At 43.1% G+C, this 24480-nt stretch overlaps 1 protein-coding gene across 1 annotated transcript in view; it reads left to right on the forward strand.

Moving 5' to 3' along the window:
* VWA5B2 (von Willebrand factor A domain containing 5B2) overlaps positions 1–24480 on the forward strand; it is a 44231-nt gene that overhangs the window by 11644 nt on the left and 8107 nt on the right. Inside the window, exons 2-16 of the mRNA XM_063306345.1 lie at positions 1218–1394; positions 2540–2701; positions 3544–3772; positions 6592–6746; positions 10598–10729; positions 13479–13603; positions 15248–15424; positions 16895–17005; positions 17991–18193; positions 18850–18964; positions 19500–19685; positions 19900–20089; positions 20706–20998; positions 23086–23311; positions 23923–24261. Coding sequence (XP_063162415.1) covers positions 1256–1394; positions 2540–2701; positions 3544–3772; positions 6592–6746; positions 10598–10729; positions 13479–13603; positions 15248–15424; positions 16895–17005; positions 17991–18193; positions 18850–18964; positions 19500–19685; positions 19900–20089; positions 20706–20998; positions 23086–23311; positions 23923–24261 — 2782 coding nt within the window. The 5' untranslated portion in view covers positions 1218–1255. The remainder of the gene's footprint in view (positions 1–1217; positions 1395–2539; positions 2702–3543; positions 3773–6591; positions 6747–10597; positions 10730–13478; positions 13604–15247; positions 15425–16894; positions 17006–17990; positions 18194–18849; positions 18965–19499; positions 19686–19899; positions 20090–20705; positions 20999–23085; positions 23312–23922; positions 24262–24480) is intronic.

The raw sequence follows: 24480 nt of genomic DNA on the forward strand, positions 1-24480 counted from the left end.
AAACCAGGAAAGAGAGTCAGGTTTAGCCAGCTGTGTGATTACAGGTTGTCTGCTGCTGCTGCTGACAAGAAGTTTCATGTGGTGATACTGCTTCCTTTTTTTTTTTTAACTTATGGGCCTCCCCACTTTGTCTGTTCTATGAACTACATCTGGTTGCTGCCAGCCCTGTCACTCACCAACTGCACTGTCATTTCTTTGCAGCACCGGATGAGCTTGAAACTTGTTTGGTATTGACTGGAATGGGCCAGGAAGAGGTCCTCCCACCTCACCCTGTGCCCCTCCTCTGCCCCGTGACCTATCAACGGGGCTCTTTGGTCATGTGGTCTATCGGAGTGATAGACCCATGTTCAGAAAGTCATAGATGCAGAGGGGATGCAGAGTGACATGACATTTTAGTTGGGAAGCTTCACAGGTAGCTAACTATCCTGTTCAAAGCACCCAACTATACTCACCCAGACCCATCGGTCCACAAGTTAAGCGAAGTGACTCTTTTGGGAGGGGAAATGAAACCAGCTGAATCTACCGCTTTCCGTAATTGGTCCCACATTAAATTGTAAGGGCAGCTTGGCCTTGTTACTGAGGCAGAATAGGTCTTGGCTGTTGAGTCAGCACAACCCATGCCAGCATAGTTTTTGGCCAACTCAGGAACTGGTGGAAGAAATCACTTTTAATGTGGCCAAGAAGAAAAGCCCTTGCTCTTGCTGATTTTGCCTGTTCTGCTAGGAGAGAGCTGTGAAGCTTCAAGCTAGCATGTCCCTTACAGGATCTCTTAAGGCAGCTGAGGCTCAGGAGCAGGAGCAGATGTCAAGTGCTACTTCTTTTGAATGGGAAAACAGGTCTCCCCAAAGCTCCGTGGTCTCCATATCACAGCCTTGCAAAAGGAAAAACTACTTTGGCTATGGTTTCAGCAACATCACAGCTGAGTTGGAAGTAATTTGGCTCAGCCTTCCAACACCACTGATGTTGTGGGATCACAGAAATCTAGAGCTGCTTTCCAACTGGCCCAGAATCCTCATGTGGACGTTCCTAAAAGTTGGAACAATTATTTTGCCACTTCATCAATGGCTTGAAATAAAGATCAGATTACATCCTGTTTCCATCTGGATCCTTTCTAAGGGTGCTTTTGAATGACAGCCCCCTCAATTTTTAAATCAGTTCTCCACTATAGTGTAGAGTCACCATGCATTCTCAGTGTTCTTTGTCTTTTCTCATCTTAGCTGCAGAAATTGAGGACTGTTCATTTGACCCAAAGATCATGCCAGGGTTGTACTGCTTGCCTTCCTGGACTGCCCTTCCTTTACAGAGCTCATGTGTGAAGGCCTGTGCCAATGGGTATACCTTGGGCATCACTGCCAACCTTACTTACATCAATCTGGAGCAGCAACCTGTGGAAGGTGAGCTTTGTTTAGAGTTCCAAAGGTAAGCTATGTAAGCATAGTTTTTATGTTGCCTTCCTGGTTTAATAGACCTGGTACTGATTCTTCAGCTCTTCCTGCAGCATCAGGTAAATAGCTTCTATTGGCAGGGATATAATATATAGCAAAAGTGGGGACTTATAGTGTAGCCCTCCATATATAGTAGAACTATGGGTTCCATCATCCTTCACTGTAGCCAGGTTGGTGAGAGCTCTTTAACTTCTGGTTTGGCAACATCAAACCTGATCTACAGCAGCTTTCAACCTCCATGAGTTCCACCCAGCATGCCCCGAAAGAAGCACAGCACACTAAGTTTTGGGAGACTGCTACAGTATATGGCATAGATCAGGAGTGGGCTGTCGTTTGCAGAAAGGAGCTTCACTTTTGTCTAAGTAAAGTCCTAAAAATTTAAACTTTGTACCCACCAGAGAATTCTGAGGTTATGCCACTGAAATTTGGTGGAAAAATGACCTTTTCTTGGTGATGTGATTTTTAACCTTTTTAACTGCAAATTAGTCAAAGCCCATTTGCACCCCTAAGATGGTCCTCCTATTCCCCAGAATGGGCTGAAAACGTTCAGTCCAACTTCCCAGTAAACTCACTGCCTCAACAGGATATGCCGCCTGAAGCTTTCCGACACAAACTAATAATGTTATTATTAAATTATTATTACCCATCTTTCTGTTTGTAAAAACATTCAAAGCAGCTTACAATCATTTACAAAATGCAAAATATAAAACATGAACAACAACATAATAAAAAAGCACTACTTCATTTGCGTGTAGTGCAATTTATGGGACCTCTTAGCTTACTACATGCAGGCCTTAGGTTGCCCAGTTCCAATAGGGATATAATTCACTTTTTGTTGCCATCAGTTAGCAAGCGGTCTTCAACCTTTTCCAATTTCAGGAAAAAGCACCTCTGCATCTAATTAACAGTAGCGTTGATTTCTGATAGAATCAAGGTGAGTAACAATAGCTGTTGCGTGAAGTTACAGTTCGTTGCCCCCATGGCTCTGTGCAGGACATTTGCAGTCTCTTCAGCATTGTTCACAACAAGAAGGTGGATAAGATTAATGTAAGGGGTGCACAGTCAGCTTGGATTGCTTGGTTTCTTTGGCACAGGAGTGTTCGTCTATCCCCTGGAGGAGTCAGAGGTGGTCGCAGGTTTTGAAGCAATGACGGGAAACAGAACCTCCACCTTCCAGATCCAGACCCGGCCTCAAGTGGATGATTGCTGCCTTGACTGTAATATGAATTGCAACCAGCCACTCCGCTGCAGTAACGGTTGGTTGGGGTCATATCGCCTAGCAGAGCTCTGTACCCGGGACTCCTGAAAAGAATAGTGAGATGGGCTTGAACCTGCTCTGGATGGATTCACAAAAGCATATGCTTGATTTGGAAAGGTCCCGAAAGGTGACTTTTCTCCATATAAAGAATGATAGGTTCCCTGTCCTAAGAACACTAGATTTCAGCAGTCCATTAGGTAGAATAGGGGGAATGTGAGTTATGAGCAATAGAGAGGTTTCTAGCTCAAATCTCAATGCCTCCATGAACACAAATTAATCAACATGAATTGTCCTCTCAGTCAAGGCACTCTCCTTTTAAACACTGCATCTGTACCAGCCTCTCTCAAATAGGGTTCTATGGAACTCTAGGATTCCCTTAAGAGGTCACTGGGGTTCCGCAAGAGATTATGATTGAAAAAAAAATAAACACTTTTTTAAAAACTTTGCTCATCACACAATGTGGATAAAATAATTTTTATGCATGGGCTCCCTGAGACCTAAAAATTATTTCAAGGGTTCCTCCAGGGTAAAAGAAGGTGATCTGTGCTAAATGGGATGTACTATTGGTCTAATTGGTTCTGTTGTGAAACAATTTTTTAAAAAAGGTATCACCTCTGCTCAAAGGCATATTTGCCCTATGCAACATCAAGAAGCTTCAATGAGATAATAAATGTTTGAAATGACTTCAACACCTGCATGGAGATTTTGCTATTCTATTGGTAGTATTCAAGTAGGAACAGGAAGAAAATGTGCAGTGATTCCAGTTTTCTATATGCAGATCATTGAGAGCGGTGTTTTTGAATGCTGGACATTTGTCACTACTTCCTTTCTTCTACCTAGGTCACTTGATTCTTGATGGAGACTTGGCACGTTCAACTTTCATTGTCAGCACAGGCCCCATTGAGCCCTCAGAAACTGTGACTGTGCACTTCAGTAGCAGCCAGGAGCTGGCAACCTTGCCCAGTGGCGCACTGCACGTCTCCTTCCCATCTGTGCTCATGCCTCTTGTTGTAGCCGCTCCTGAAAGTGAAAGTGAAACAAGCTTGTGTGACGACAGGTTGGCCCTATGGTGATTTTCATGGCTTTCTCAGAGTCTATGGTATTTGGAGAAAAGTTGAAGGGGTTTATGGAGGCCATTAAGAGCCAGGAAATAACTATGGCAGTTATAGGAAAAAAGGGTTGTGGTATCTCCCTGTATCCTAGATAGCTTGGAAAGCTTTTTCAACAATTTGAGTAAACCATAATGGCGCTATGACTCCACTTTTGGTGTCTAAGCTTAAATCTCCACCCAGTCATAAAATTCACTGTGTTACTTTCAGCTTAAGACTCAAAGTCATTTGAATAAGCCATAGTGGAGGGTGAATGAGTGACTACTTCCTCCTAAGTAAGTAAAGACTGCTATAAAGATGGTGGGAAATAAAAGTCAGTCATAAGGCAGACACTGTATGGGAAATATAGGGTGAATATATGGAGCAAGGCAAAATGAGCAAGCAATTAGAGCTAATACTATAGGTATTTGACTGCAGAGTTTAACAGGTTGAGACAAAAGAGAAGATCCCTGTATTTTGAGATACTGTATGTTTAGCTATCTGTCAAGAGTGTATCCTGAATGTCCCAGAAGAGTGCCATGGGGGCTATTGATCGTCAGTTATGGGTGACTAAGTGGTTACTTCCTGTTGAGCAAGCAGAAGTGCTGTAAAGACTGTAGGAGGAATATAAGGCAGCTATTTGGGCAGCCAATAAATTTTAATAACAATAACAAATAATAGAAAAAAATCACAAAATACAAAGGCCTGTAAATAGAAGTAGAATGATTGTGGCCAAAGAAAGCAAAGGTAGTACCAATAGTAATAGGCGCCTTGGGTGCAATTCCAAAGCATCTGGAGCACCACTGGAACACCATCGGCATTGACAAAATCACCATCAGTCAATGGCAAAAGGCAGCTTTACTTGGGACAGCCTACATCCTGCGACGATACCTGTAACACCATCAAACAACAACTGCCTATCTCAGGTCCTTGGGAAGATCTTGATAGGTGGACAAAAATGCCAAATCCATCTGAACATCTGGCTGACTGTGTGCCCAACCATAGTAGTAGTAGCAGTAGTTTTCTGGAAGTAAGCTTACCGAGTGTCCTGAGGCCAACAGTTGGATTAGATTTGTCAATATTTACTATATTAAAAATTAAAGTTGATGCAGTTGTAGAATATGTATTTATTGAATCATGTAAAAATAACAATATTAAACCCATTAGATATTAGCATAAATAAAATATTTTTATGGAAAAACACTGTATTTTTTTAATAAAAATATTAATGAGAACAGTGACATTGTTTTACATTTTTGCAAATATCTTCAATAATTTGCAAATAATTTTGATTTTGTGGACCTTGCAAGGTCTCTTGGGGGAACCACAGGGGTCCCCAGGCCGCACTTTAAGAAACACTGTTCTAGAAGATGGGAAAAAAATTCAAAATCATCTTGATAGATTAGAGTTTAGGGCCATCTTGAAGAAATTGCAGGAATGAGTTCCATATTGCATTAAATCATATCATAGTTTGTTTCATATTGGTGTAGCATGTTTTGTAGATCAAGCCAGTTGTGGCTTATTCAACAAACCATGTTTAAGTAAACCATGACTTAGTATATGTGAACCCAGCCACAATATTTTGCCCACCAACTAGATTATAATCTTCATACTGAAGGGTCAAGGGTTATCATAAAAAGGGGGGGTCCACCATGCTACACTGTGCTACACTGTTCAGGTAGCAATTGTTACTCAGTCTCTCTGATTGGAAACTTGCTGGGAATCACATCATTCCTACAGCATCATTTCCCCTAGTCCTGATATATAGTATTTGTGCTCCTGCAAGCAAAAAAATGGGGGGGGGGGGATTAAATAAAGACAAAAAATTCCTCTAGACCAAGGGTCCCCAAACTCTTCAGCTCATTGTCCCCTTCATGAAGTTTCAGATTGTTCATCAACCCCCAAACATTTATTACATGAAAATAATTTAATAAATACTACTTTAATAATACTACAAATAGCAATGGATAATCCCATCAATCCTCGAGGGTCGATATTGACCACCTTGGAGAACCCTGCTCTAGACAGCCCTCTGAAGACAGTGTGTACCCAATAGGGAGGAAATTCTGACTACCAAGCAGGGGGGAAACAGGGAAGGAACAGAGTGAAGGGGGAATGAGTGAAATATTATAAACATGATAGCGAAATATAAACATGACCATGGTTAAATGAGGAATACTAATATTTAGTTATCCCACCTGTATTTTTTAATGAAGTTTGTGAAAAGTCTGGATTGAAAAGGAACTGCTGATCTTTATGTTACAATGGGCACATATTGTTAATCTGCAGATTCATCCTCAAATATACTAGTTTTCCTCTGCCTCCCATCTTATCCCCAATTCTCTCTAAGGTTTAGTTGCATGATCAAATTGACATGTTGCATATGTCAACCCTAACCCTTTACCACTGTGAAGAAAACTTCCTGTAAAATTTCCTGCTCAGACAAATAGAATATGTAATGGTTTCAAGCCCAAAATTTCTTCAAAGGAAGACAAAAACTCCTCAATATTTTTCTGTAACTTCTGCAATATTGAAATAAATGTAAATAAATAAATAAATGGATATGGATATGGATATGGATATGGGCAAATACGGAATTCAAACCATAAAACTCTTCTGGTGACATTCACTTAAAAAGCTTTCATTTATTTATTTTTTCTCCCACCCTAAGAAAACAACTTCTGAGGAGGCCTTGAAAGGTGTAGCAAATATATGTCTTGTCTCCTAAACAGTCATTCATAAGTTTCACAGGACAAATGGTACGTGATAGTCAGCAGTATAACTTTTCCTTCTGCTTCAGCTCCACCAGCTGTTTTGGCTCTACTGGTCTGAAGAGTGAGCAGTCTTTTCCTGTGCCTCCCAAGGACACCAACATCTTCAGAGGTGACATTTATAACCCCTTCCCTTACGAGTTCAGCTTCGAGATGCTGGTACATGGACCGTGTTTGCTGGCAGGTAGGATAGAGTGTCTGTTCTCCTCTAGTTTGTGTCTTGACCCTGCTAGTTGGGGCACATCCCCAAAGAGATTAGGAAAGGGGTTCAAATTACCCTTAAGGGCATTCTTTGCCCAACAAGCTATGTGCAGGATGCCTTACGAGGTAAACCAGATAGGAATGACAACCAGATGAGCTAATTCTACTTTATTGTGAAGCTACATTGACAGAATCTTGCAAGTCTGAAAGTACAATCCTCCCCCCCCCCCCGGTCTCCTTTACAGCCCGAGAACCTAGGGGGGGTCCCTTCTGAGCCTCTTGCCCTGCCCACTATCCAGCTGTGGGCCATGCCCTCTCTTATCTGAGTGTTCCCTAGGCAGTGTCTCTTTGCCCAGCTTCCCAGGGTCTTTCCCACATACCATTACACTGTCTTTTGTGGACTGATTCTCCCACAGATATAGCATAGATATATGACTGCCACTAGGGAGTTCTCCTCTGAAAATTCAGCGATCCTTATAGTTTGTGAATGGGGAACTCCTGTGGTTTGATCAGGGCTGCTACATTTTGTTGACTGTCCTGGGCAGAATACATGGCCTGGCATTCAAGGACGAGGCTTCTATTTTCAGACTTTTCATTTTGGAATATAAGTTTACCAGTTTCAGTTTTCAGTCTGCTGTTGTGGGATGTTAACCCTGTTACTCAAAGAAACGTTTCAAAACCGTTTCATAAAGTTGTAGGTTACATAGAGGAAAAATTCGCCTGCTTTCTCAAGTAACTGGAATGTGAAGAAATTCTTGACAAATACATTTATGTAAGCAGGGATCATATTCAACAGTGTTGGCATCACCATTGTGGTTGTGGTTTAGTCATGTGGATATTTATCAGTACATAATCTGGGATCCCCAAACTTGCTAGAATAGTCTAAAATGTGGGTGTTTCTCTAACCATGGCATAAGGATGCCTCACTAACTGTCCTTAAAGAATAATTCTTCTTCCTGTGTAGGTCTGAGGGCTCCAGGGTGGCGCCCATGGCCTGGCCCTGGGGTCCTTGACACCTGGCCTCCTCTGCCTGGCCTTAATACCATGGCAGCCATTTTGTGAATGGTCAGGACCTTCCCTGGTAGCATTCATGCCATCCTCCTCAACACCTTAATGAGGTTCCTGGCCAAAAAAATTGGCATCTCTTGTCTTGACTACGCCATGTGTGGGAGATCTATGGAGCAGCTTGTTGAAACTGGGCAGGGGGGAAGAAAGGAGACTTCTTTTTTATAAATAGGGATTTTTTAAAAGCTTCATTGCTGAGTCTGTGCTGTCTCATGAGAGGATGATATATGCAGGGGAGAAAGAAGCGAGGGAAGAGAGGACGTGAAAGCCACTTCTGTGGGTTGGGAACATACACTTCAGACCTACAAAGGAATTAATTCCATTAGGAATTGGCATGAGTCCCAGTCTTAGAGGATGCTGCCTTCTGGTCTCACCGTGCTTCAATTTAATCAAATGGACTTCTGGGCTGAGGAATGGCTTCTTTGTGGACTGAAGATAAAATGTTAAGAAACACAAAACGCTGGGATGAGAGTTTATTCCACACCATGAAAACACTGTAAATTAGCTTGCGTATTGTTACCCGAGCAGTAGTGAAGTTTTTAGACATTTTGGAATGGTTTGCCAACAACTGACATGAATTCTGTAAGAACAGCAAAGATGGGCAGGATGTTCAGCTAGAGGTAAACGGACAATACTTGGCTTTCGTATTTTTGTAAGCAAAGTGCCAGGATATAAATAAGCAAAGCTCAAGTTATACTAAGCCTTCTGTCTTTCCCTCAGGCTGGAGTCAGATGAGTAGCGTTTAAGGCTGTAGATCCACTAGGAAAAAGAGGTATAAATACAGTTGAAGTCAAAAACAAAGAAACTGAAACAATGCTTCATAATTTTGATTATTTTTTCTCTTAAAGATAAAGACACCCTTGAGTTAAGTTCAATTCCACGCAATTTTCTTGGCAACAGTACACAAGTGGTTTAGATTTAGGACACATTTTGACTCTTATCTAACCTATGCTGGTAGGAACTCATGGTGGTCTCCCATCCCAGACCCAGTCTTGCTTACTATTTTCCAGATCCACCAGGACCCATCAGGTGCCATCCCCTATATCTTCATAAATTAGGTCATTGTTTGTATATAGTTAATTTAAATATAATTTAAATATAATTTATATAATGCTTTTAAGTTAAAATTCAGTCAAGCTCATATCCTGATGACTATGCAGTTTTCTTTGCAACAATATGGAAATGGGTCATTATTCCATGCTTCTGGAAAGTTTGTTGTTTGTTTCCCAAGTTGACTATAGCCCTGGGAGTTCCTGGTGGTCTCCCATCCAAATTCTAACCAGGCCCAGTCCTGAATTTTAATCACTATAATAAATACATGGCTTAGGTCATGGGTGGACTTTGGGTGAAAAATGCATTGACCCTTGAATGATCGGGAAGATTTTCTCCAAAAACGGGTGGCTTCAAGTTAAAAGGCTGGGCAAAATAAGGATTACAAAAATAGAGTTACTTCTTTAATTGCATTATTTATTTATTTTATCAATTTATATAGCCACCCATTTCACAATCATGGCTCTAGGTGGTGAACATAGGATTAAGACCAACAGAACAGGAAGAATAAATAATAATAAACAACAGTGACACAATGATGGTGCAATGGCACCCAAGGGCAGCATTCTCAAGCCACATAACCACAGTCATGTCAGAGAAAACCACAATGATGGGCTCACCCAACTGCAGGAACCCTTGTCAAGGGAACATCCAGGTCTTCAAGGATTTATGAAACACCAGCAGAGTCAGGCCAAATGAATCGGGGCGGGGGGGGGGGATGATGTTCCAAAAGGCAGGTGCTGCAACAGAGAAGGCCCACTTCCTGAGGGCTGCCAGATGGTGCTGCTTAATAGACAGGACCAGGAGTGTGCCCACCCTTCCAGATCTAGAGCCCCAGGCAGAAACAGTTATGGTCCTGGAAATAACCTGGCCCGACATTAAACTTAGTTTGGCCTAACTCAAGTGTATAAATCAACTTCCTCCTGTAAATTTAATTTAATTTTCCACTCTTACTGGCAAATCACTGCATGTGGTGCTAAATGCTTGGTGTCTATGCTCAGAAGATAGGACAAGGAAGTAGGCAGCCAAAAATCCATGGAAGCAACAGGAAAAGAAAGCTACAACAAGCACTCCAAACTATCTCTTTTGAGTACCAATAGCCAAGGAACAGAAGTGACTATACAAGGTCCCTTGCCATTCATACTTTCTAAAATTTTGTGAGAAGTGTGGTGACGGTGGCAACTCCATCCACGGCCCTCCTCGGATAGTGCCACCGGCCACAACTAGAAGTAGAACGAAAAGGAAACTCTGATCAATTCTGCTGACGGAAACAGACCAGAAAGCAGATCTTCCAGGCCACAGGCCACCATTATGCCCTTGTGCTCCGCTTTCTCTCAAGCCATGTTGAAGGGCCACCTCAGCTTCACTTCCTCCTTTCGCATCTCAGTCCTTCTGATGCCAGCGCTGTACTTGGACCCTGCTCATACCAGCTAGAGCCGGGGGTGGGCAAGCCTTCCTCCCTCCTTCGCTAAGTACTTAATGCATACCATTCTTCCCGAAGCAGTCTCCATTTAAATATACTTTAGCGATGTTCAGATTTGCTTAATATGAAAGTCCAGTCTGCAACATCACATCCATACTTACAAATCATTGCTTGTGCAGTTGTGTGAAACAAGTGTTGTGTAAATGAAGAGAGTTCTGATCAGTTTTCAGGTACGTGACATCCCAGCAAGTTAGCCTGTAGCCATTTCTCCTCCTCTTTTTCCTTCATTCCTGCAGGACTAGAAAGCCCATCGCATGCTCTTCGAGCTGATGCAAATCCATATGCTAGTTCAGCATCAACGATATGCATTACCTTGGCAGATAAGCACAGATACGACAGGAAGCTGGAAATCATCTTGCATCCTTCTGGTAAGAGATCCCTCACAGCCTGGGGTCTAAGGAAGGTTCTGGGCTATAGCAATTAAGGCATTGTGTAGCAACTGGAGAGGTTCAAGTCTATTCTCAGCTGCGGAAACTCACTGGGTAATAAGGGCTTTTATTGTGGGGGTAAAATGAAGGAAGACTCCCTCGTATGAGCCACCTTGAATTCCAGGAGGAAAGGCAAAACGTCTATATAACAAAATAAAGATACATGCTAGGTAGAAAGTGGAAGTCAGACCCCGTATCCTTGAGAACTTCTCTACTAAGTTCCAGATGTTAGTACTGCAACTGGCACCAGTAAAGACTTCCAACTGAAGGGCATTGATCATTTAAAATTGTTCTGTATATTTCTATATCTATCATTTTGTAATGCTTTTTAAGGCTCCTTTAATGTTAGTGGTATAGCAGCAATTCTGTTCATGTTTCCTCACATAGAAGCTTTAGTCATTCTTTTTACTGAGGTGTAAAGCAATCCCAAAACCAAATAGACAGATGTTGATGATGACGACAGTGATGATGATAGTGCGAGACTCAGTCTGCTTAGACAATGAAATAACAGATTTTGAATATGTTCTTCCCAGGGATAAGTAAGAGTATGGGAGAAACACAATTTTGTATCTGAGAGGAAATAAATGTATAGGTTTAAAAAAAAGTCAGTTTAAGCTATTCCCTTGGACAGACATGTCTGATACATTATTTTTTCAAGATATCAAGTTCCCTCTCTCGATTATATGAAGTATTTATCTTAGCTTCTGCTAAGAGAGCGTTTATAGAATTTTTATACACAATCTCTTTATGTCCCTCTCTAAATGCTAACAAAAGAGCCAGTTTAAGATTGGGCTTAATATTTTGATGTACAGTGTGGGAGATTTCTCTCCCTCCCTCCCCAAAAAATCCTGCAGAACTGTGGCCCTGCAATAAATTCCTATATATACACCACACTAGACAGGACCCGAGGTGCAGACTGTGCAGAGAGGCCTCAGAGACAGTCCAACACAGAGTGGCAGGGTGTAAGATGCAGGCAGGAACAGCATACACTGAACGGCACAACCAGGTAGCTGGTGTTGTGTACAGGAACATCTGCACAATCTAAGGGCTAGCCCCTCCCAAGCACAGATGGGAGATTCCACAGAAGGTTGTGGAGAATGACAGGGCTAAGGTCCGGTGGGACTTCCAGACCCAGACAGACAATCAGGTAGCGGCCAATCAACCAGACATCGTGGAAGTAGACAAGGACCGAAGACAGCTAGTCTTCTGGTCCTTGTCTAGATGTAGTGGTGCCAAGTGACAGTAACACCAGGAAGGAGTATAAGAAGCTGGAGAAGGAGGAACTAGAGAGGATGTGGAAAGTGAAGGCCAAAGCGATTCCAGTGGTGGTGGGAGCACTTGGGGCTGTGACTCCTAAGCTGGGAGAGGGGCTCCCACAGATCCCAGGAGCAACATCAGAGCTCTCTGTCCAGAAGGGTGCAGTGCCAGAAACAGCTCAGATCCTGCGCAGAACCCTCAAACTCCCAGGCCTCTGGTAGAGGACCCAAGGTTGAGGAAGACACACACCACCCATAGGGGTGAGAAGGGAATTTTTTTTTAATATATAATATTAAATCCATACCAAGGACTAGTTTATAAAGCTTTTATAACCATCATGCTAAGCATTCGTTAATCTTATGTGCAAAACAAGTTGCCAGTTAAAATATGTGAAAAACAGGCTCATTAGTGGAATCCCTCTCCTGTGAAATCCTCAGCATGTGTGTACCAGGCATTACCTTATCTTACGTACCTAGATCTAGTCTGCACCCTGCTATGCATTTACTCTTTTTATACTAAAGTTTATGCAGTGGTTAAACATGGTGTCAGCCTGGTTCAGTGTATATGGAAGGAGAGACTGTCTGTCCAGGCTATTTATCTAACAACTGAAGGACTCCTCAAGATGCAGCCCAACAAATATTGGGTTGGATATGCTACGTGTGATCTGGAAATTGTTTTAGCTGGCTTTTGCCATAGAGAGTCTGAGGCAAGCTCCAAGTGACTACATAGATACAACCACACAGTTTTCTTGGCAACAATACACAATACAATCCTGTTCCATTTTTACAGTTGAGGAATAAAGTTCAGGAATTACCTGAAGCTGCCCATTAGCATCACAGAATATTGAGTTGGAAGGGACCTCGCCTTCATTTAATCTAGCCCCCGATCAGTTCAGGAAGCCACTAAATCATCCCAGACTGTTGCACTGTTTATATCTTTTAGTCAGTAATTTCTTCTAGTTATCTAGCCTGAATCTGCTTTCTGACTTTTAACCAATTGGTCCTTATTATAGAGAGTACAGATCTATTCTGTCTTGCATGTGGCAGCCTCTTAGATATTTGTAGACCATTGTGGTATGGGCCCTAGGTCTTCCCTTTTAATTATAGCTATTTTATTTATTAGATGTATATATAGTATCCTACTTTTCCATCAAGATCTCAAGATGGTGTACAGAATATTTCCTCCTCTTCTTCCCCCCCACAACAACAACCTGTGGAGTAGGCTGGTATAAAAGACGGGGGCTGGCCCAAAGTCCCTAAGTGGGCTTCTGTGATTGAGGCTGTTCTTAAGCCACTCCTTTTAGCCATTCCCTATGCGCGCTCATCTCCTTTAACCTTCTTCAAAGGAATTTTAAACCCAAGTCCCTTAGCCCAAAGCAGTAGGCAACGAATTATTCTGACTGTTATATATCTTCTTCACTTTTTCTCTGAAGAACCTCATCATCCCCACTTAATCATTGAAGATGGTGCCATGACTTATCATGAATATGAGGCACACATAAGGAACCGCTGGGATTATGCACGGATTGCCAAAAAGGACAGTGATGGAGAGAGACAGGTAAGTGGCTGTCAGGTAAGGTATTTTTTCCTCTGGGCCATGTAAATATGGTGTAAAGATAGAGTTCAATGATCAGGAGACACCAGCAGTAGCTTAGATATTTGCTGTAGCAGGGCACTTTTATATGGGTTATTGGTATGGTTCCACTTCCCAACTCATCTGTTCTCCTCATCTGTGTTCATAGTTGAGCTGGTTTATTTCTGATATTTAGTTGTAGAATATCTGATGTCAAATGAGAAGTAATATTTCCATGTGCAGCAATGAAGGTCTTCAGTGTGTGTGGGTGGCCTGTTTTCCCACTGGCGGAAACTTGCTGATCCTACCTCCTAGCTCCTGGGCTTCAGTTGATACAACAGTCTATTCAGAGGGCCATAAAGGGGCAAGGTAGCAAGATGGCTTTATGGGTCTCCCTTCACAACAGTTTTAATATTGTTATTTTCCTTATATGACCTGACAAATGTTGCCACTTTAAAACACAGTGGGATGGATTAAGACTGTTGTTACTCTTGTAACTGTCCTGGGTGCCCAGTAGCCCAGACAAAGGAAGCTGGGGTAAAAATGACAGATTGTGCATGTCATTTCCCCTTTGGTTCCAGCTGCTGCTGTTTTCCAGGAGACAGTGTCTCAAAAATGGAGAGGAGGATGCAGACAATTTATTTTCCTTTTATATGGCTTGTGGGGATTTGTTACAAGCATTCCTTGTAACCCTACTAACAATGTGGCCAGCTTAGAGACCAATTGGAGCTGAAGTATGTATGTGTTCTGCAGAATTAGAACAACATTTGACTGCCTGTTGTATCTTGCTGGGAAGATTAGGGATGGGCTGGAAGTAAATGAGAAAATTAAAGGAAATGTCAGTGCCAGTGAATACGATCAGAAAGGGCCAACACAGAGTATATGTGTAATATATATAGAAGCATGTGGAAAAGTCCTTCTGGAACTACCTCACATTGGAAAGCACATGGCGGAAACATGATTTAATTTTTGTGTGCTGGCGCCACAGGGTTGAAGAAGCTTCCTGAAGCAGAGTTATTCAAGCTTCCTCAAGATTGAATTTCAGGTGCTGGGTTAAGATATATTTTTCTTCTTGTAGGCTTTTCAGACTTATCGATATTGCTGTAGTGTACATACTGCTCACGTTACGGATTGCTTGTTAATTACTGATTCTTAGACTGTGTTTCTATGGCTGCAGATATTGATTGCATTTGCATTTTTAGCATCTCTCTTGGGGTAATCCAAAAATACTGCGAATGACAAATGTTTCCTTACGATAAACACCCCACATTTAATCCAGCCTTTTCTCTAGCATGTTAGATTGTAATGTTTTCCCTTCAAAATGATTACTTAGTTCCATCTAGGGATAAATCTTTCAGTGCCCATTAGCCATGATACATAAATGGTGGACCCTCTGTGTTACAGTAAATACAACTTCCCAAAGTACATGATTGAAATAAAGATGTTTATCTTGTAAACTTCCAAGAGGCAATTGGAAACATGCTGAGCTAGATGGACTTTCCTTGATGCAGCCAAGAAATTTTGATCCTTCAGAAATGCCCAGAGCTGGAAAGCACGTCCATATCAGCAAAACAAAGTCTCAGGTTGTGAGATCCACTTTAAAGAACCTCTTCTTTTCTCTGCTCCTAGGTTGCCTTTGTCCAGAAGAGGTTCCACAAAGATATTTTCTACAATCCTGTCCTGATGCTGAATTTCTGCCCCAAGATAGGCAGCATTTCTACTGACATTCAGACTGTGACTCGGGAGGTGCTCTTCCTCATTGACCAGACTGGAAGCATGAGTGGCTCCAGCATTGATGGGATCAAAGTAAATGGAATCTTGCATTAGTGGCATGTGGGAACTTGCCTTTTAGAGAGTCAGACCATTGGGTAAAGATACCCTTGAGTTGAGCTCAACTCAACTCCAGGTGATGGTATCCGTGCAGTTCTCTTAGCAGCATTACAGAAGTTATTTCCCATTACCTTCTTTCTGGAATGAATTAATCTGATTTCATTTTCATGCATTATTTATTTATTTGTTTATTTGTTTATGCCATTCAGTTGTGTCCGATCCTCAGTGACTGTGGGGACAAGTCCCTGCAGTTTTCTTGGCAAGATTTCAGAAGTGGTTTGCCATTGCTTCCTTCCTAGGGCTGAGAGAGAGTGATTTGCCCGAAGTCACCTAGCCAGCTTTCATGCCTAAGGCTCCTGGTTTCTAGCCTGTTGCCTTAACCACTAGGCTAAACTGGTTCTCTGATCAATCTGATTTCATTTTCATGCATTATTTAATATAGTTAATATAATTATTCCCCAATCATGTATTTAATAATTTACCCCTTCTGTCACATTACAATTACCACTTAATGACAACTTTTGGAAGTTCACTTACGGAATATTAAAAGCTTGGAAGGAAAACATCCCAGTTTACAATCTTATTTTTTCATACTCTGATAGGGCTTTTTTCTAACTCAAAAGTAAGTCTGGATTGTGGATTTTGAGGTCCCAATGCTAATCTGAGGGGTAAGGTCAATTTTCCTTGGAGTAAAGCTTTACATCCAGTTTTCTTGGCAATAATTAGAAGTGCTTTGCCATTGCTGTCTTCCATGATGTTTTTTCAACATATCTGCTCTGCCTGGGCTTTTCTGATAAGCTCCCCTTCAATTACTGGCCAGGTTTGGCCCTATCTAGCCTTATGAGGTCATGCAAGGCAGCTGTGTGCTGCCATATGACATGGAATTTTTAAAAAAAATGTCTGGTAAAGTATTTTTATCTCCCTCACTTTGTTCTCAGAAGGCACTGCATTATATGAGTACTACAGGATGAGGGTTGCATAGTGGTGAAGGGAGACCCAAGTTCTAGTCCTCCCTCAGCCACAGAAGCTCACTGGGTGACTCTGAGCCAATCCCTCTTTCTCAGCCTAAGAGTCAAAGAGGTCTAGTGATGAAGGTGCTGGACTAGGAGTGGAGAGACCCGGGTTCTATTCCCCCCTCAGCCACAGAAGCTCCCTGGGGACTTTGGGTCAGTCCCTCCATCTCAGCCGAAGGGACAGTGTAGTGAAGTGGTGAAAGTGGATTGATACCAGGAAGACCTAGGCCTCTCCTCAGCCACAGAAGCTCTCTGAGTGGCTTTGGGCTAGTTGCTCTCTTTCAACCCAGCGTACTTCACATGGTCGTCATGGTGGGGAATATAAAATAAGGGCGTGCTATGGATGCCACCTTTGCTCCTGGAGGAAAGGCAAAAAAATAGTCTAACAAATAGCAGATAGTAACCTTAACTTCCTCTCTTTCTTCCTGTGCAGGATGCTCTGCTAGTAGCTATAAAAAGCCTTCCTTCCAGCAGCTTGTTGAACGTTGCAGGCTTCGGCCCCAACGTCAAACCTGTCTTCAAGACAAGCAAGCCTTGTAATAGTGTGAGTACCCAGTCCAAGGTGGCAGAACTATCCCACGGCTGACCTGGGAATTAATGGAATCTGGGGAGAACTCCGGGACTGTTCCAGGAGACCCTGGATTGGCCAGTTGCTGCTTGCTTGCTACACTTTATAGGAAGAATGTGCTGCCCCACTGCAAGTCTTCTCTCTCACCAGCCGCGATCTACCTAATGTTCAATCCTTTGATCATTATAATCAAATCCTGTGGGTAACTTTGAATTCTGTGCCTAGATAAATTGAACTCACTGGCTTGTGCATATTGGGCAAAGCGTAAAAGCAGCCTAGCTTGGCTTCATTTATTTTGGAGTGAGCAGGTGTAGCAATGGGCTAAAATGCAAGGCATGAAAAATCTGCCCTATGATCCCTTGGAATTCCTGTTCAGTTATGCACATCTGTCCTTTCTGGGATTATGTCAGCCAGTGCCTGGGTATTATCAAGTTAACCTTTAGAACTGTAAGTGCCTGTGTTTTAAAACAGAGAAATGCTGAACATTTGCAGAAATGTATTCAGTTCTGCTCAGTATAATCTGGCTGATTTCAAAAAGCTAAGTGGGACAATGATCTGTGATGGAGCAGTAGAGGGTGGTGTTTTCTATATATGCTGGTCTATGACCCTCATCAAGGTTGATTTGACTTGATGTTTTCTTTATGGCAACAGTTAACAGCCTTGGGCTGCATGTTGCCACCTCCAGCCTTATTCCTGCAGACCCCAGAACGGCCCACAAAACTGAAGCTCCAAATTCCAGCCACCAGCCACTAAATTATAGCACCAATAAAACTGAAAATTCAGACCTTGTTGTTGTCTTCGTTCACCCCACAGCATCACCACTATGTCTTCAGAGATCAGGAAAGCCCCAAATAAGAAGGGCAGTCACTGTCTGCAAACAGTTGCTTGCCCTACTTTATTGTAAGAATCAGGGTAAATACTCATACTGTCTCTGTAAACAATTTGCTCTTCATCTCCCCAGGACACCCTTAGGCTGGCCTGTGAATATATTAAGAAGCTGCGGGCTGATGTGAGTGGGACCAGCCTTCTTGCTGCTCTGAACTGGAGTTTGGGACAGCCTCTCCACCGGGGATATCCAAGGCAGCTCTTTATCTTTATGGATTCCAGTGTAGAAAACCCAGGCAAGGTTATTGAGCTAGTCAGGAGACAAGCAAGCACTGTCAGGTACGAAGTTGTATGAACTAGCCTCAAACATTGGGCTTTTCTGTTTCCAGGCTATAAATTTATCTACCCAGATGTCTGGCCATAGAACCACCCTGGGGATGAGAAATGTCCGTATTGTGGGTTTTAGCCAAAAGATACCTGCCACAAACAGCTTACCTATAGCTCAAAATGATCTATGCTGAAAGTTCATAGGATCACTTCGGTAGATACTGAGCAGGGACCTTCCCCCCAAATATATGGGTACTGAATGCATTGGAGTACACTTTCAAACCACTCCACATGGGTGTCTGCAGGGGAGGATCACAATATCATCACTCAACTTATGTGAAGCATAAGTTCACTGCTGCCAAGGGCATGACACAGCTGCCATAAATGACATAATCTGCATGATTTGTGTGATGACATTGTGATGCACATGATGTCATTGTACACCCCCATTCAGCCAGTTTGTGCCTGAAGAACGGTTGGAATTAAGATGTCACAGCTTCAACTCAGACATGATCTTCCCTGAAGTGTAAGGACAGATGTAACATTTTGCAGCAATAAAGATATGGCATGACTTGACAGTATACCCAAGCAGCACAATTTAGAATGGGGTGACTCATGAAAGAGAGTGGGAATTCTGTCTCTGAAATCCAGCCTTTTCTTTCTTACAGGTGTTTCACTTTTGGCCTGGGGTCTGCTGCCTGCCATCGGCTCCTCAGGGGATTGGCAAAAGTTAGCAGAGGCCAGGCAGAATTCCTCAGCCCAGGTGAAAGGTTGCAGCCTAAGGTACGGGCTCTTATTCTGTGGGGCATGCTTTTATTTTATCATGGGTTCAGAATCGCCAAGCTTGGGTGGCAGGCAGTTAACCTGCATCATCAGACCATGCCCATCTTAGAGAACCACTGTGCATCAGCTATGAGAAACGTTGTCTTCAGCATGTGGCCAGCATGCCATTGCTATTGCTAGAAGGCCCAGAGATCATTTTCCAAAATATATTTTGGCAACTGAGGACTGCAAGGGCTGTGCCAGTGAGACTGTCAGAAGAGATGGGCCGAACAGCAGAGAGTTTGGGACAGGAGGAAGGCTACAATAACATAGGTATGTTGAGTTCAGCAAAAACACAATACTCTTCCATTTGTCATCTTCTGGAATTTCCCCAGCACTTCTTGACATGTGGACTTCTCCACTGGGAAGCTCCCTTCACTGTTGCCCGTGATACTTTGAGTTCTACTTGGTCGATAGAGAACTCAACCTCTTGCATCTAAGTAAGTACAGTATGAATTGCTCTATGTGAATGTTAGTCATCTCTGCTTTCCCCCAGCTGATAAAGTCTTTGAAGAAAGCAATCGAGCCAGCTGTGAGTGATATCACCATCGATTGGTATGTGCCTGACACCATGGAGGCCCTGCTGTCACCCAATGAGATTGCAGCCCTTTATCCTGGAGACCGGCTCATCAGCTACTGCACCCTTTACCATGTTGCCAGCTTCCAGGACAAGAAAGCAACAGTTGAGCAACTCTTTCCTTAAAAAATAGAACTCTCCCCAGTGGGGGAAATCAGGCCTGGTTTCACTTTGTGGCCATCCCCTGTATCCAGCATACCCAAAGCCTTAGTTGGCTTATCACATGCTTGGGGGGAAGCCATGGTTTCTTTCTCCACATCAGGATTTTTATTTCACGCCTGTAGGAATGTACTGTTTTTTGGTTACCATATTCCCTTAGGGCAGAGAGCAAATATGTCGGAGCTTCTCCAGAGGATCTGCAGGGCCCGTGTTTCCATCCCAGGAGGAGGTAGAAGCACAGGAAGGACATTCAACTGGGGAGAATCAAGACATCTGTAAAGCCCTTCATGACATTTCCCATGAAATATCCCTGAAGTTTTCACCTGGGGACACTGATGCGTCTGTGAAGAGTGAGTACAGGCCTTGGAAGGCAATACTGATATCCATTTTAGGGAAGGTAACAATTTGGGGGCTGGGGAGCTGGGTGGAGTTCTGTCTGAAATGGACAGACATTGCTGCAGAGCCTCTGCACTGGGCAGAGCCTCTGCACTGCACTGGGGTGCACATTTTCTTCCAAACTGAGGGTGCCTTGGGCCATGGAATGACATGCTGCAGGGTTCCCAGTCCAAAAAGTAATAGGACCAAAAAAAATAAAAGCAAGCCTCTGATGTAATTTTATTTGCACTCACAATTTAATAAATGATCACAGGAACATTAAAGTGATAATTGCAACGATGTTAATTCTTACTGTTAAGTATATCTGGAGATCTCCGGGGCTTGTATCCAAGGCTTCCTGAGACTAGAGGTGGCCCTGGGGCTTCTGTTTATGGATCTCTGCACTACGCAGTGAACTTCCCCTTTGGATTAATTAAGGTGCAGTGAGGGGAGGTGCTTTTAACAGAACACACCTTTGCATAGAGGAAGACCTCGTTCCCCTTTTGGCCTTTCCACCTGAGGGCTGTGTAGGATACAAAATACCTTGCAAATTTCTCCATGCCAGTCACCATAAATTCTTCTTCCTGGCAGGTGGAGATCCTGTGTCTGGAGGAGACATCTGGAAGCGGATTTACCAGCCTTCCTACATCCAGGAGCAATATGTCCTTACTCACTGCTCAGTCAGCACCGACCATAGCCAGGGCTTGTGTCACAGCTCTACCAGCAGTGAGTCTACTGGCTCCAGAGATGTACCTCCAGAGAAAGGCTCCTTAGCCCAGGCTCTTGAAAGCAGCTCTCAGCAAGGACAAAAGAGTGTGTCTCTCTGCAACTCTTCCACTAAGTCTGCTCCAATTCCCCAGACTCTGGCTGGGGCTGGGGCTAAGGTGTGGAACCCCAAAGCTCTTACATTCTCCATTTCTCCAGCACTTTGTGGAGATAGATCTAGCTGAGTCAGTTGTGCAACTAACCTCTGGGGGGCTCTAATTCTTTCTCTGCATTCTGAATTAATTATCCACCAACTATGCTTGATGATGGTGGTGATGATGATGATCATCATCATCACCCTTGAGTGAAGCTCAACGTCTAGTCACTTCATGGACAAAATCAAGTAGTTTTCATGGCAACAATACAAAAGTGGTTTGCCATTGCCTTCTTCCAGAGTCTCTTCAGCCTCTTAGGCTGGTCTACAGATCTTGGATTCTTGATGGTCTCCTATCCAAGTACTAACCAGCTGCCCAATCCTGCTTAGTTTCCAAGCCCAGACAAGTTGGCCCGATGCTATCACATACGAAGACATCTATTAATAAGTCAGTATATAATTCAGAGTTTTTTCTATCACCAGGTTTTGAGTAGACCCAACAAGTCTGACTCTTGCTTAAAGCTGCTTTGCTTGTTTTTAGTCAAAATATCAATACCTCAATACTCCTCCTCATTTTAGGTGAAGAGATCTGCTCTGAGCTCTAGTCTACAAACGACAGCAACCATCCACATGGCCCATCTGACATCATTTTCAGATGAAGATTTCCTACCTGCCCCATGTCAAATACAAATAATTATTATATATTTCTGAATTCTCAGGGAAGTACTGTATTTGTGCCAGGAACAGTATGATAAATTAGAATTAATTCTTTTGGAGATGGCAGTGAAGCTGAGCTTCCCAACAGCTCCCCTGGAAAATATTTTATTTTTTATACTTCTGGCCAGTTTTACATTAAAATAAGTGATTAACGGCTATTTTAGCAAGCAGAAAGCAAAGGGAGTCATACTTTACTATGATAAATTATGTAAACATTTTAGTGACCATAGGAATGGCCATCCTACCAGGGCTTCTTCCAGTAGGGTGTGATACAAACATGGACCCAGCCTTAGCATCTTCACACCGAACTTGATCATCTACAGTTGCAAATGAGTGTATCTTCTAGTGGCGAGATAGTTAATGCAATTCATCGCTGGGGAAGATGTCACAAATTCTCCCTTTCCTCCATGGAAACACAAAAAAATCCTGTAGATTTATTTCATTGCCATGTCATATATGAATCATTTTCTCCGGAATTTTGCCCTTCCTCTAGTATACGAAGGATCGTTATTCCCCAAAGACTTTGTGCCTCCCAAGGTAATGCCACTTGCTGAAAACCTTTTGGTATTTTCAGTGAGATGAAGGCAGTGAATGAAGATCAAAGCAAGCAGTAAGTTTTTATTTGTGAAACCAGGTAACAGTCAGACAGGGGGCCCAAGAGTTGTTTTATTGTGTTAAGGTAGAGCCAAACAATATTGAAACAATGGTGCCTTAGGACTTTATTAATAGTTCTGTAGGCCAGTCTTCTTGTCTTAGTGTCCTTTAGATATGCTGGACATCCTTCTACATCTGAATTATGATAGGTGTTGCAGTCCAGCACATCTGAAAAGTGTCAGGATTGGGGATGATGATACTGTATGCAATTAACAGTCATATTTAAAAGCTTCAAAACCAAACATCTGTCAAGAGGAAAAGAACATTATATCTGGGTTATATAAATTAGAACATCCTTGACATGACCTTGAGTAGGTATTGTAAAGGCTCCAAATCAAGCTTGATTCCTGGTGAATGCTGTTAAAGAAGTAGCTTGTCATTGTTGTCTTCAAAGCTATTTTCAAGCTCTCAGCCTAGTTTCTGATGGTCTCCTATCCAAGAAGGGCAGACTCTGCTTAGCTTCTTTGATCAGCCAAGGCTACCTACTGAGGCTCAGTAGCATATTGTCATGATTTCACAAGGCTGGGGAAGAAAATACATAAGACGATGGCTCTTTTCCAATATCAGTCTTAAAGTGAATCTTTCCCCACGTGTACTGTATATCAGACCAGCGATGACCAGTTGGATCTTCTTGAAAAGCTCAACATTGGATCTGTGCAAAGAAAATCATTTTGCTTTCTTACATCATTTCCAGAGTTTTTCCAGTCTGGACCCTTTTCTTTTCTTTTCCCTTCTCTGAAGGTATCCTTTGCCCTGAGCTCGGAAGAGTTGGTGCGTAGGAAGAAAGCCCTGGCTCAGGCTGCCATGTCTGGACGTAGTTTCTCCTCCCCACATGGCGAGTTGGATGCCCATCGGCTGTGCTGGGCCCTGGAGAAAGTGTCCCAGAAACACAACCGGTCTCTGGAAGGGAAGTTGGATGACATTGGGCCTGAGCTGCAGAAGATGCGCAAAGGTGCTGCTGATTCCAGTGAGTGAAGGGGATGAAGGAAGTTAATGGAATTGGGGAACAGACGGGAGCAGGAAGACAAGGACAAGTAGGAAAGGCTGAGATTTGTGCCAGTGTGTAAAAGTAGAAAGAGAGCAAGTGTGATGAAATGGTTAAGATGTTGGACTAGGACCAGGGTGACCCTGGTCCAAATCTACTCTCAGCCATGGGAACATACTGGGTGACCTGGGCACACTCTCAGCCCAACCTACCCCACGCTGTAGGGGGATAAAAATGAAGACCCCCATGTAAGCTGCCTTGAACTACAGGAGAAAGGGTGAGATATAAGCCCAACAAATAAATACAACATTTGAAAAATTGCACGGCAGATTTCATTCCAGCTTAAGCCGAAACAGATCCCATGTTGGTTGCAGGGATCTCCTAATGGGTTTACAAGTGACCACCATGCCGGGAGTCATCTATGCAAGCACTTACAGAGTCCCAAGCATGGGAAAATGAATATTCATGAGTTCCAGTGCTAGAGCAGCCATCAGAAATGCCCATGGCTTGCTGGAACTTTCAGAAATATCTGAGCATATTCTATCCAGTTGCAGAACCTTGCTTCTGCATTCCAATGGCTTACTCTTTTCTAGGCAACTTGCTGTCACCTGCCCACCTTGACTGGGACATGCTTTTGGAGCCCCCATACCTTTTCAGCCCATCACCAGCCTTGGAGCAAGGAATACATGATGGCAACCCCTGGCCACCTCTCCAGTGCCAGGCGGTGATCCACGCCCTCAGTGCAGGGAAGCCGGTCTCCTGGGAGGTGACTGTTGGCCTGGATTCCTTGTTCCTTTCCAAGGACAGCCTGGAGCTGTCCCAATGGCAACAGTGCAGCACGGGATTTGAGAAACTACTTCACCACCTGACTGCTAGCTCTGTTATCCGGGATAACGAGAATGTGGCTCAGAGAGAAGCAGAACTGGAACACGGTAAGGTTCCTTTTCCTCAGTTTTCGGTCTTCAGGTTTATTATAGTCTTAGCTAACAACCAGTTTGGGGGTAGGTCTGTTTCCCCCCCAAAATAGGATAGATTGTGGTGGACTAGTGATTTTCCCAGCAAGTCCTTAACCTCAGCTGGCTTCTTCAACCTCCAAGTGTTGATTTGAAAGGCCAATTCTAGCAGTCCAGCTAGTGCCTGGAGTGTGTGCT

Source organism: Candoia aspera, chromosome 6, assembly GCF_035149785.1.
Source record: "Candoia aspera isolate rCanAsp1 chromosome 6, rCanAsp1.hap2, whole genome shotgun sequence".
In the NCBI taxonomy this organism is placed as follows: Eukaryota; Metazoa; Chordata; class Lepidosauria; order Squamata; family Boidae; genus Candoia; species Candoia aspera.